The sequence below is a fragment of the Vidua chalybeata genome, chromosome 4 (assembly GCF_026979565.1).
Source record: "Vidua chalybeata isolate OUT-0048 chromosome 4, bVidCha1 merged haplotype, whole genome shotgun sequence".
NCBI lineage: Eukaryota > Metazoa > Chordata > Aves > Passeriformes > Viduidae > Vidua > Vidua chalybeata.
The window spans coordinates 21334017-21348076 of record NC_071533.1 but is presented as its reverse complement, the minus strand read 5'-3'; the positions used below and the strand labels follow the sequence as shown (position 1 = coordinate 21348076).

At 39.7% G+C, this 14060-nt stretch overlaps 1 protein-coding gene across 1 annotated transcript in view; it reads right to left on the bottom strand.

The window, feature by feature from the left end:
* Positions 1 to 12840, bottom strand: part of LOC128787079 (melanopsin-like) — a 35355-nt gene extending 22515 nt beyond the window's left edge. The window contains exon 1 of the mRNA XM_053940960.1: positions 12748 to 12840. Within this exon, the coding sequence (XP_053796935.1) occupies positions 12748 to 12840 (93 nt within the window). The remainder of the gene's footprint in view (positions 1 to 12747) is intronic.
* Between the last annotated feature and the right edge of the window lie 1220 nt (positions 12841 to 14060).

Sequence of the window (14060 nt, the reverse complement as noted above, 5' to 3'; positions counted from 1 at the left end):
TATGTTTCAACAGAAAACCTCAATTTTGATGCAAAATAATTTCATTAAACTGGTGGAACATTTCTAAATAATACAGGCTAAACCAGTACAAATAGATGTAGGCTAATCAAGGAAAATATACACCTCATTTTACTCACATAATGTATTTTACCAATTTGGCATATTTTCACAATAGAAAAAAATTAAATTTAAATATTCAAGTACTCTTAAGGTTGACAATTTAAAATCTACTATGGTGAACAAATGCTACTTCTCTAATACAGACCCATCTTCCATACAGCATAACATCCAGCTGGAGGCAAGTAGCACTATGATCAAGGTATTAGGATAGTAATTAAATTTAGGCTTTTTCTCTTTTCCTACAGTGTCAACTCTGGGAAACTGGCCTTTTAACAGTTTTAATTAACAAGATAAATACTTGCCAATGTAAATATTTTACCACATAAAGATGAGAGCTAGAAATACAAAAACAGAAATTACAAGCTTAGAGATGAGCTTTAAGGAGAAGCTGGTTTTTGCATATCTTCTCAAAAGCTGTTATTACTCTATGCATTTCTTTTCTGTACTTTTAGTTTTCCACAACTAGTAAGAATAAAATGAAATTATAGGAGAATATTCCAGGTTACTATGAGTGTTTTAACCCAGGAAAACTCAAATAATTATTACAAATCTTTCCAGATAACTTGGTAAGCAGGACAGCAGCCACGTACAGCAGGTTGCATTCACTATAGACACTGATAAGTCTTACTGTGTTATGTCCATATTAGCTTCTTAGCACCAAAATTATGTACCAAATGGTCAATGACAGCTGCCATGAATCAGTAAAAGATTAGTTTGTACTGTGGGGAAGGTCCCTGCCTTGGTAAAGCACAGATTTTGCATCCATCTTGTGTCACTGAGATATACTGTGCAACACTTTGACTTTATACTTTAGCCTGAACGCTTCTATTTTATTAACTCCAAATTTAGACCTTTTGAGCATGCAACTGAAAAAAACTTTAAAAAATTAAAAGATGCATTGGAAGAAGTTCCCCTTCAGCTGTTTCACACTGCTTATGGTGATGAACAGCTGAGCTGGATTCAACACACCTATCTCAACTGTATTTATGGCTGCTCAGTATCATCGCAGCCATGCAATGTGGAGTGAAAAGCCTGTTCTGTGTAAGCCTCAGTCTTGCTCCTTCTCTTTAAGGATGTGATTTAACATAACGATAATGAAGGAAGGCATTGCATTTTACCCAATTAATATATTGAATATTTAATGTGTGAACCAAGTTTTGAAGTGCTTACTTGAAATTACTTCACTGGTCCATTTTTCCCCCTGACTCGCTTTGCATCCCTCCATATTTTGGTTCTGGGACAGAATCCTGAGCACTCTGCTGAAGACACATCCATTTCCTGAGTGAACATTTCAAAGGCACCATCCAGAATAACCTGATTGTTTAGGTCAAAAATCCAAATGTAAACAAGCAGCCCATGAAGATGCCAGTAATTGCACCAGGGCCAGCTTCTGGCATACTTGCTAACCCTGTGCTCACTCTGTTTGACTCCTTCTGAATTAATGCTACAATCATTTGCATTTTGACTCTATGAGCTGTTGGAGGACCTGACAACTCACATAAATTATGATGTGGCCTTACCCTTGTATATGAAGTGACTAGAACATCAAAACACTGTCACCTACGTGGCTGCTTGGAGGGCTTTATTGGCAGTGTAGCTAACAGATCTGCAGGCAAATGGACAGTAAACAATTAACAGTTGTCCCTCAACTATCTGGCAAAGGAAGCAAGCACCAGAGAGAAAAATAAACTTTCTCTCATATTTCTCCCAAAATAAAGATGGAAAACGTGAAACAGATGAGGAAATTCATTCTAGGAAAGCTTTTGTAATTTGATTTTTAGTGATAAAATGATGGCTAAATAATTAGAGCCATCTGTTTCTGTTTTTCAGATACTAAGATTAATAAAAAAGACAAAATTAATTATACACAGAAGAAAAAAAATTGTTAAAAAAGGAGGGCAAGGACAGGTCCCTCTCAATGGGTAGGGGTAAAAAATGGACTGAAATGGTTGTATGATTGGCATTAGGTAGATATAAGATTATCCAAAGCTTTATTCACCCTCTGGTTTTGCTCATGGGTGCAAGCTCATCTTGTGGAAATGATTTACACTGAAATGAGCTTAAGGAAGGGCTTGCTTACATGGGGGATTAATGTGCACTAACAAGGGAATAAATTAACAACATAGTAGCCTCCCTGTGTTGAACTGCTCTGTGGATTCACAACACAGAAGTTTGATTTGCTGTTCAAAATCTTGTCTATACCGTTACACCTGAAAATTAAAAAAAAAAATACTAAACAATGTTAGATATGTTAGCTGAGATGGGAGAAATCCAAGCGTGCTAGCTAGCAGATAGTACTTGCCAAGTTCCTTATAATTTCACTGATAGTCCATATAATCCAGGTAATTTCAGTATGAAGCACCATCTGGTTTGAAATTACAACAAAATTTGGGGCTTAATGAAATATCTTGTATGTAGGAACTCTTGAAGCAGCAAACAGGTCATTGCTGTGCAAAGACTATAGCAGAACTAGTGATCCTCAGATATTTTACAAAAGATGACATATTTAAAATGAAGATTTTTGGAAAATATTGTTAATATCTTTGGGCTTTTAAAAAAGTCCCAAAGAAAATCAAGACAACAACTTTGCTTGTTCTGGATGGCAGTACTATGTTCCAATACCACACAGTAAGGACAGATTAATTTGGCCCTCAGAAAGTCAAGTCAAACCATGATCATCCACATGTGGAAAAGTTGCTTTCCTTATCAGCCTCTGGGTGACAGTCCTCTTCCACTCTTGTTCCAGTCAGTTCACATGCCAAAGCCAGGAGCACTCAAACACACATTTACAGCATGTATTTAATCAAAATTGTTTTAGCAAATGGACTAAAATGCATGTGACTTCCATGCAGTCCATTCAAAAGTCACAAAGAAGAACAGTTCCTGGAACTGCCTCTGTATAACAGGACAAGCAGCAAAGACAGGCATCTGCCCCAGACCAGGCAAGTGTTCACGCAGACTGTCATCATAAATTTTTGGGAAAACCTTGAGAATTTTTTTCCCACAATAAAGTACGGATCTAGTTGATTCCATTCCAGCAATTTGCTTCTGGGCTTCTGGCCAGCTGTAACAAAGCACTGGATTTTAGGACTCATTTGTGTCCTTAAGATCTCATGTTTAGCACAGCGTCTGCTTTGATGAGATGCTTTCTTTCAGGCCCTTAATATCTGTGCTTAAACTTTTTGCAAGCAATCTAATGAGGTATGGCTGGGGAGGACAGAAAAAAACCTCGACCCCCCCCACCAGAAAACTCCAAAGAGAAACCATCAAAACCTCATTAAGTTTTCAATACAAGAATAAATCAGATAGATACTTAAAGTAGGCATACTCAGATTTTTACATATCCAGCCTAATGAGTCAGTAGAAGCAATACATATTAATAATTCAGATGTTTTCTAAATTAATGATATTATATTAAAATTATAACATAGCAATCAGTAACAAACAATGAAACCAAAAAGAATTTAAGTTTTAATATCTGTCTGCTAGTTACAAAGCTCTCAAAGGGCATATTTTCATCTCTCTGGAGACTGACTAAAAGAACTTTAAAATGTAAAGTTCATTTGGAGACATTGTTCTCTCTTCCTGTAGCAATCCTAAATCCACAAGAAATGTGTAAGTTCTTCAGCCTCCATGGGACTTGAAAAGCAATTACCTCCTTCCTGGGTGAGTTTGTTTTACTCTCGTTTTAGAGAGTTAAGGGTGGTTTGTGCTCGTGCCAAAAGCTTTCATTTGGCAATAAAGACTTGCCTTTTGATGCAGAGATAGGTCTCTTTGAACATATTTCACCCAGTAACTTTTCTCTCTTCCCAGTCATCTTGATTATCTCCATTACCTGTGGTGGCTAGGTGCTTTATGCTGAGGGTCTAGTGGGAATCTGTCAGACTAAAATACATTAGGCCATTAGACTTAACATTGTACCAGCGGTCCAGTTAGAATCTCTAAAATTAATTATAAAACTCTTCAAAGGTGGATTTTCGTGATGCTTAGGCACCTAACAGTGCAGATAAACACCAGGGAGTATTTTCAGCACCAAAGGAAAACAGTAGGTGTTTTGCCAGCAGCACAATCAATAGGTGTGAAGTGCCCAAATCAGTCTTTTAATGTGGGATTTAAAGCCACAGTAGCAAAAAAGAGTTGCAAATTAAGTGGAGCACTTAACTGCAGCCTCCCCATGCAAGAAATACCGTCTCTGTAGAGATTATCAATTGAAAGTATCTAAAGTCTCTGGGCATAAAACAGCATTTAGGTTCACTTGGCTCTTTATGTCCCGTTTCCTGTGAAAGTAACAGAAGGTAGGTAGGAAGATCAATTTACTGAGACAGAATACATGTCCTCAGGTAATTGAAATCATATTTCCTTTCACTTATGGCTTTAACCCTTATTTATTAACTGTGGGTTTTGAAGGTTTTATTGCTGGCATTATGGAATATTTTATGTTGGATGGGTGGTTGTCAAGTCCTACCACCTTCTCCAAGCACAGCTCACTTCAACATTTTGACATTTTTTATGTTCATTCCCTCTGCACCTCTGGGAAGTGTCTGGCTCTGCCTCCTGCACACCCCACCTTCCATGCATAGAGGAATATTAACAGACACAAGCAGATATAATATGGAATCATGCTCAGGTTAGAGTGATCAGACAACTCTTTGATCTAAACAGAAACTGAATGCTGCAGTGTTTATACTAATATCACACATGTGCTTGAAGGTAGCAGATTGAAAGTGTTCACTTGCTCTATTCCCAATGTTCTTCCTCTTAAAAGCATCTGTTGCCAGGTGTGAGACACAGGAGATGGTGGGACTCTGATCTGACTACTTTTAGCAGTTTTTGTGTTCCCAAATGTACAAGATAGAATGACCAAATGGCATCAGGAAATTGGGTTGCCCTCCACCCTCACCCATGCCACCCATGACCAAAATTTCCTTTTGAAATATGGAAATTAGCCTAGTTGGTGAAGAATGTCTGGTTTCAGACCTTCAGCTAAGAATATTTCCTGCAGAAGAAAAAGTGGGTTTTTTACAAATAGTAAAAAGTAGGGAGGGAAATCTACAGTTCTTTATGCCTTGCTAGTAAAAATTGTAAAAAAGCTTCATTGTAAGCTAAAGAAGTGTAATTCTACTATTATTATTATTGTATTGTATTTCCTTCATCATTCACCACAATTCTTCATAGGTGACAGAAGAAGTCTACAGCAGAGAATCCAGCAGGAACCAAAAGACCACATTGGTGAAAATTATTAGCTGTTTGTATTTTAAAAAGTAGCATTAAAACACCCTATGGGATTAGCAAAAGTTTTTAACATCTTGCCTTAGCTGATTTATTGGGATGTGCTTTCATTTTGTAATCAGCCTTTGAAAAGTCAATGTCAGCTGATGGGATTTTTTTCCCCGGTCCTTAAAAATAAGCACAACATTTCATGGGATTTATTTAAACTGCACGACACTTTCTTCAGTACAGTTTCCATGCACAAATCTTCCAGTAGCAGTTGAGTGAGTCTCCCCAAGAAGCTGAACAGTGGAATGAAAATATTACTAGCATCTAGACAAGGTGCATAAGGCCAGAGGTGGCTGGTGAAGGATGTCCTTTCAGCTGTCAATAGTAAGAAATTTTTTCTAAATTAACATATAAAAAGTTCAGCTATCCAGAAGTCAGAGTATATGTTGAAACCTCAGAGCAGAGCTCAGAAACCACTGGCAGAGATCAGAATTTCAGTGTGTTGCCAACAGCTGTGGACAGGCAGCCACTTCACCGTGTACTTCTGTTAAATCCAGTAACATGAGCCTTACTTGGGAGCTGAGCTTGTGCTGCTGGGGCTGATGGAGTGGGAGAGGGATTGTTCCAGGCCGACCACGGGTGCTGTGGCATTGCAGTGGCAGCTGATGAAATGGCTTTTGACATGTGGTGGGCAGGCTGGAGCAGCAGCATCCTGATATGAGGCATCTGTGGCTGATGAAATGGGAACAGCCATCATCTGGTAGCCTGGGATGACTGAAACAGAGCAGGATGAACTACAGGAGCCCAAAGGAGGCAGAGGAGGGAGAGCAGATCAGGTGAAGAGCCCAAGTTATCCCGAAGGGTTACAGAGCCAAGTGAGTTCAAAACACTCTCACTCCCAGGTGGCAAACATAGAACAATGAGATTTCTCTTTTATGTGAACTTTGTGTTATTATTAAAGAACTCCAGTTAGCAGCAGAATGCTCAGAAGGAGAAAAATAATGTATGAAAATATGCTACGCAATAAGACTAAAACAAATATTTGCTGTAGCATCTCCCTGATGATGACTGCTAAATTTCTTACATTGAAGGACTTAACCAGCATATCATGTTCTGACCACCCATGTTTTTAACTAACATGCTCCAAGGCTATAAAATATATATATGTCCTGAGATTTCTGCCTACTGCTTTGCTGTTGCACTGTGCTAGCAGTCATCTGTTCCCTGATGGCCAAACAAATATGCACTGAACTGTGATAGTCCAGCTAATTTTGATGCAGTGTCAGCATTGATTAGATTTGTTCAGCGTGCTGCCTGCCTGAGCGTGTACAGCTTGGGTTGTGATTTGAGGTGCATTTGGACAGAGCATCAGATAGTTTTGATGTCATTTAAGGTCAAGGGGACAATATGGTGAGTCTCAGGGGTCACATTAAGGAACTGTCTGCACTGGCATGCAAGCCTGTGAGAGATGATAGGGGAAAGATGGACTGAGCCCCCAACTCAATTGAGAGTGAGCAGCTTCTGGTAGTGGGTTTCTATTTGCTTGTTTTTCAAAAATTTGTAAGTCATGGTAGAATTTGGTTCTTTTATGTTTAAGACTAGAACTGGATGCATTTAAATAGAACGTAAAATTTCTGTAGAGGAAAATATTGTGAAGACTTTGTTAATGTTACCTGTCTGGATTAGACAAGTACACTAATACTAGAACAGAAATGTTCTCAGGAAACATGCCTTTGGTACCTTGGCTTAAAATTTTCAGGTCTGGAAATTAAAGTCCATTGCCTCAAGGTTTGATTCTAGTGGCATGGATTCAGGAAGGGAAACCAAGTGCTAGTTATTTGCCAGGTCTTTCCCATAAAGTAAGGCTGGGCTGTGCAGGCACGCTCCATAGAAAAGCTTGTAGAACATTGGGTAATCCCTCATGTTTGCCAATCCCTGCCCAAGCCATGTAGAAAGAACACGAGCTGGAACACAAGTTTGTTTTTCAGCTGGGCTGGTACTTGGGGTTGGATTTTTTTTTTCTTTTGTGCTCTGACAAATGCTTTTTTATTACTGATTTCAGCAGTGTAGCGGAAGATGTATATAGATGGCAATGTCTCTGTGCTTTCCAGAAAAGGCTTTACATTTTAAAGTTCTTTTAGTCAGTCTCCAGAGAGATGAAAATATGCCCTTTGAGAGCTTTGTAACTAGCAGAAACTGGCTGCTCCATTTACAACTAGAAATCTACTGCAGCACTGAAGACATTTCAAAGGTTGAAGCAACACTTGCAAACTAATAAAAAACTGCAATATGAGCATAATTAGAGAGAAATTACAGCAATCAAGACTTTTAGATTTTTAAAGCACTAAAATAACAAAGCATAAATTGACACATTTGGTGGAAATAGGTGTGTATAGTATAAGTAATGTTTGTATCTCTTAGAAAATTATCTCATGGTAGTGCTTATCCTGGGAGAAGAAAAAACATCTTACAGAAAATCAAGCAACTTTGGTTTGGAGAAGCATCAAGACAATTTTGATACAGTGGTGAAGAAAACTTTATCCTTTCCCTCTCCACTGTGCTGTGTAACCCACTGAAAATAGGGATGATGCAGTTATTTTAATGTAGTCCCTTGTTTTAATTCTACAGGCCACCTTTCATGACTCTACAAAAACTAACAAAAATTTTAGCACATCTATGTTAGGAAACACCATCTTCCTCTCACCCTCATGATAATCTCTGTATATGGGGTAGATTTGAAACATCTCCTACATTACCTCTGCAACATCAGCTTGGAATCAGGATGAAGTGCCAGAACAGAAATTCTCAGCACAAGGCAGCTCCCTTTTCTAAGCTAAGAAGAAAAGTGTCATTTACAGAAAAGAACATTTATGCTAAAAAGTATATAAACAACCTTTATGTTAAAAAGCATATTAAAAAGCCAGCAAAGTAATATTCACCAGAGAATCTCAAAAAACAAACAGAAATCTAACAAAGCACTGCGTCTGCCTCAAGTCATGTCCATACTAGATTTGACTTTACACTGGACCTACCTCTGCCCACCCAACTCTGGAAAAGCATCACATTAAAGAGCATCTCTCAATGGAAAAACGGCTGAAGGAATAATTTGCTCACAATACCTGTGGGGGTAAGAGAGATATTCGAGTTTTCTCCAGGAGTAAAAGCCCACTGAACAAATAGTTACTATTGCAAATTTGCATTGAACTTCAGCAAAAGTTCATTGCTATTAGTTTTGTTGTATCAAACACTGAGCTAATGACAGAGTGCAAAGCAATTTGACAGCCACTGATTCTAAATACATAAGAATTCTGTTACAAATGGGTTAAGTTTTTTGAAGCATTACCCAGGACACCATCGGACTGCTACCTCCTGTGCTGTGGAGGAGGGATAGCAAACACTGCAGATCCTGCAGCCCTCCAGCATTTGAGCCATGATGCCTGAGGAGTAACTGACTGGCACTTACCTACAGTGGTGCCACTGGAGTTTTCCAAAGTGCCAGCATTGATCCACTAAGAATCTCCCTTCATTTGCTTCATTTCAAATGAGTCACCTTCATTTGCTATCGCTCAGCTGTGGAGCAATGGTCTCTGCAGCACCATGGAGGGAGGGACCTCTTATGACAGCGATTGCACAGTGACAACAACACTGCATGTTTCTAAGCCATGCTGACCCTTTCCCTATCATAGTCAAGTCAGTTATATCATTTGAGTACTTGCACGAGTTGCAGTACAGAAATTGTAGAAAAAAATATCACGTATATAAGAAACTATGTGTAATTTTCTTTCTCAGCAAAAGGCAGGTAATTTATTGAACACTGCCTTACTGGTTGCAGAAAGTTCGATGAAAGTACTTTGTCCTTTTTTTAATTAAAACCAAACAATTTTCCTTCTCACTTGAGATCAAGTCCTTTTCTAGGCATTGCTAACTTTGCAAAGCACAAAGTGAGCTCTTTCCAGTTGCCCATTATATCATGCAGCCAGCAAGGGCTTGGTTTCACCTACTCAGTCATTTCACTGGCAGCACAGCTGTGCTGATGATAGTCAGTCCAGAGAGACCAGCAAAAATCAGAATAGTCCATTCTCCCTGTTTCTTGGGCTTTCTGCTTAGGGTATGTTTGAACTTTGCAAATGCTGTCAAACGAAGCTGCTGATACCATTCCACAGGCTGTTCTCAGCAGGATCAGCTGGTAACTCCCAGCTCAGACCCCACTGCAACAGGCTGGCCCAGGCACACGGGATGATCCAGCTGCACAGCAGCCCCAGGCTGCATCCTTGAACCATGCCCTGCATTCTGCATGTGCCACATCACACGTTCAGCTACTGACTACCATCTGTACCAGGCATTTCTGACTGCTGACTTATTTACTTGCCAAGCATGCTTTCAAGTCCCAGTGCCTACCAAAGCTGCATGTGAAGTCTGAGCACTATCTTTTTATTTAAACCTTTCCTAGCGTGGCTGTCCTTATCACAGAATTTATAAAGAGTGTCTAACAGCAATAAATCAAATTATGAAAGTCAGCCTGGTGCTTCCTCTCAGCTGCATTATGAGTAACTACTTAAATTTCCTTGCACTTCTGCACTAAGATTTCCTGCTTTTCAGAACTGAGAGAGTTTGACTTGTATTGCAGCTGCAATGTCTTGCAACTCTGCGCTTCTATTAAGTTTGCATAACTTTGAAAATCTCTCAGGTACCAAAGGCTGAATCATCTCATGCAGTAACACTGCTTTGTCATGCCCTAAGGGTTTAGGAGTGTGACCAGCCTTGCTTAACCACCTGCAACAATATGCAGACAACACATCTCTACTCTGGGTCCTGTTTGTGCACTGAATTCTGCTTACCAGTTGCTTAGCCAGGGTCTGCTGGACTAAGCAGATCATCTTCAGCAGCCACCCTCTCTCTCCAGGCTGGCACCTCAGGGCATTGGAAATACAGGACATCCTAGGGGGGTATAATTTGCAAACTCTTAAGGCAGCCAAAGCCAAAGAAAGTCAACCAAATTTCAATTTGAGATCCCTTGATCAACTTACTTAGTTGCATATACACATGATTTTGCACAGCTAAACTTGTGGCAGGAGACAGCAATACAGGATGTGAACTAGTTGAAAATTTGGTGAGTACATAATGACAGGGAACAAAACTTCCTCAGAAACTTTAGAGAAAATTTAACAGCAAAAAAGGTCACTGTGGTAAAGATGGGATTAAAAAGACAAACTGAAAATTAAGACCTTTAGCAGTGCCAGAACCCAATATTGGTAAATAATTTGGAGTTATGAGTTACATGCGCAAATTCATTTTCACTTGCCACTTATTTATTACTTTAAATGACTCTGTAAAAAGCTTGCCCCAGCTTTTTGTCTCACTTATTCCAGCACCTGTTGCAATGAAACAAAATCTGCGGCTTCCCTCCCAGCTGGAGTTTCTCCCACAGCACTCCCATAACCTTTTCTTCTTCCACTCTTCAGACAAGAAACAAATATTCTTGGTAGACTTCTTTGAATGCCAGGGCTGGGCTGGCTAATAAAACTAAGTCCACACAAGTTAGCAAAGATTTAGCAGTTAATCTTCCGTACTAGAATCTCTACAAAATATTGTAATGATATAAGGTCAGAGTATACAGGGATGGGGCTGTATGAGGACAGAGGTACACAAACTCTTTATATTTAGCTTGCTAACCTATCTCAGTCTTCTGCCTCAAATCATCATAACTAATTTGTAATGCACAAGAAAATCCTCTTTTCACTATGAATGTGTTCAAATAATCCTACCTTAACAAATAAACTACTGACAAGCCTTTCTATAGCACTTCATTTAGGTCACTTTACATTCTATTAATAGGCTCCACAAAAGGATAACAGCTCTGAAATCTGCTTTAGGACATCATTTATATTTCCTTTCTCATAAAAATGTTCCTGCTATTATGGATCAGATCCAATAAGGTTTAATCAATCAGCTCTTGATGATGCAACAAATACCATCGTAAGCAACCTCCTGCTACATCAAGCCCTTGCACAACCAGATCTCCCATCAGCCAAAACTCCAAATTAGTCCTAAAAATCGAAACAAAACTGCACAAACAGATATACACACACACACAAAGAAAATAAATATCAAAATTCACATTAAAACAACTTTAGTGAGATTTTCCTTCTAGAAGAGAAGCAATCCATTTAAATTATTCCTTAGAAAACAAAGCAGAAGAGAAATGCTCCCTTCCCTCCTCCCTGCCCAGCTCCCACTCCCTGAAGCCTTCCTCCTGGCACGTACTTTTTGGGTTCAGCCAAAAGCATTTCCCTCCCCTCCGCACATCTGCTCTGTGCAGGGCTGCCGAGCTGCGACTCATCCTGAGGAGCGCTGGAAATCCCAAGCTTTAAAAAGCCGCTTGCAAGCCCCTCCTGGGCTGCCAGGCTGCCAGCTCCGGCAGCGATCGAAGCACAGCATAGCCCCCAGCAAGCCACACGACCTGTCAGTCACCCTCACTGGCCACACCACTGCTGTCCCAAGTGCAAAAGGATGATTTGAAACAAAAAAATAAGCAAACCCTATCCACACTCAAATACCTCACAGTTTAAAAAATAATACATATATATATATATATCTATATCTATATAGATATATAGATATATATAGAAACACACTCACACATATATATACACATACACACTCACCTATACAACCGATATATATATGTGTATATATATGCATATATATATATATATGTGTGTGTGTGTGTATGTATAGATATATATTTCTAAAAAGGATGGACACCCAGAGGAGCTCGTTTCCAGGGCAGCCCGGCTGGCTGTCTCTGCCCAGCCCATGCTGGCAGCACCTGAGCCCCTGCAGTGCCACCACCGAGGCAAGGCACCTTTGAGAGTCATTACCTGAGGCTGTGCCTGCAGCCCTGCAGTCCTGAGCGGGCAGCCTGGCATGGAGGGTGCTGCCTGGGATTTCTCTTGTGGCAACTCATGCCCCTGGCCTCTTGTGGTTATGCTGGAAGGAGCCTGGTTCTGCCTTCCCTGGAACCCCTCTTTGGGTGGCTGGAAACAACAGCTGGGCACTCCCACCACCCCACTTTTCCCAGGCTCTACTGGCTGGCCAAACCTGGCTCCAGCTTTCCCTTTGTACACCCTGTGCTCCATCCCCACGGCCCACAAACCCCCTTGGCCAGGGGTGGCTCTGCCCTGCTGCACAAGTGAGCAACAACATGCCTAAGCTGTAGCTGGGTTTCTTGCAGGGCTGTCAGGAAACAAGGTATAAAACAGAACCACTTCCCAGCAACTCAACCTGCAGTTACCAAAACTTCGCTCGCTGAATATGCCTTAACATTCAAGCATTCCCTGCCACAGAGGTGCTTGAATAGCAACAGAAAGTCTAGTGAGCAGCAGTGAATGGGTCACAGGAATTTCTTACCTCACAGCAACTTGTTGGTGTCATGGTTGTAAAGCTGAGCATTTCAGAGGCACTGGAACATGATGGAAAGAGCAGGGATTTGATGCCAGGCATGCTCTTTGAGAACCTCTCTCTTGCACTCTGGCCAGAAAGACATCAGAAAAGTAGTTAGATTTCTATGCCTATATAACTTTTATTTTTAATGTATTAATATTTTCCACATACTTGGTTTCAGTGTTCCCCTTTTAAAAACAGAATGGAAAGGATGTGTGAGAATGAGTTTTGTCTGGAGAAGAAAAGGTTCAAAGTAGTAGAGAAAGGAGGTAGAAACTACAATTTAAACAAAGTTCAAGAAACTTACATGTCCCCTCCATTTAGGGCATGACAGTGCTCACAGCTCCTCAGGAGAATGTTAAAACTATTTCTGCCCACAGATTAATCCTTTTAACTGATTATTTTAAAGATAGTAGAAATTGAACCACAGATATAAAACTTACAAGAATGGTGAACATATACCACATGGTTATTCTGCAAAAGCAGGAGAATACTGCTGAAATTCCTAGACTGGAGGTCTAGATTTCAAAACAAAGTTTACTTTGGCGTTTAGTAGCACAAAGACACAATGAATATGTTAGAATATAATGTACAGTCAGCCAGAATAGAAAAAAAAAAAACCTATTTGGTGAAAACACAATATGGTGTTATGCATTATTATAAAAGTCAAATTATGGTGTCATTGTCATACATAATTTAGACACCAGTACTGTTTGTTGGTCATTATTACTTCATCCTTGGGTTTCATTCCCTACTGAGCCACCTTACTTCCATTCAATCATTTGACCTGAGAGGTTCTCCTTCCATACTCGGAAGATGCCCAGCTGCTAGCTGCTGCCTTTCAGTCAGTTGTACACAGGCATCTTGAACCTTTTGGGTTCACCTGTTGACCTGATCTGCTGACTGTAATCTGTTTGGGAGTGAACTTCAATTCTTTCCATTACTTTATATGCTCCAAGTTGAAATTCACCAAATTACACATACATTCAGTATTGTTACAGCTATATTTTTTGGTTACTTTTTCCATAAATATTGCCTTTCAGAGGAAAATCTATACACAATATTGGAGCTACTATATACATTAGTGATAGTTTTAGAACATGATGATTTATAATTTGTTAGCTAATATTGTTTCTTATCTCCAGTGTGGTTTAAATTTTCTGTAAGGCAACAGAGATCACATGAGAAATTATCTAACCCTACTATCTATATTATCTATCCCTATAGATATATTATCATGCCCTCTAACATGCAGAGGAGGGTTCCCTTTTTTCCTTTTC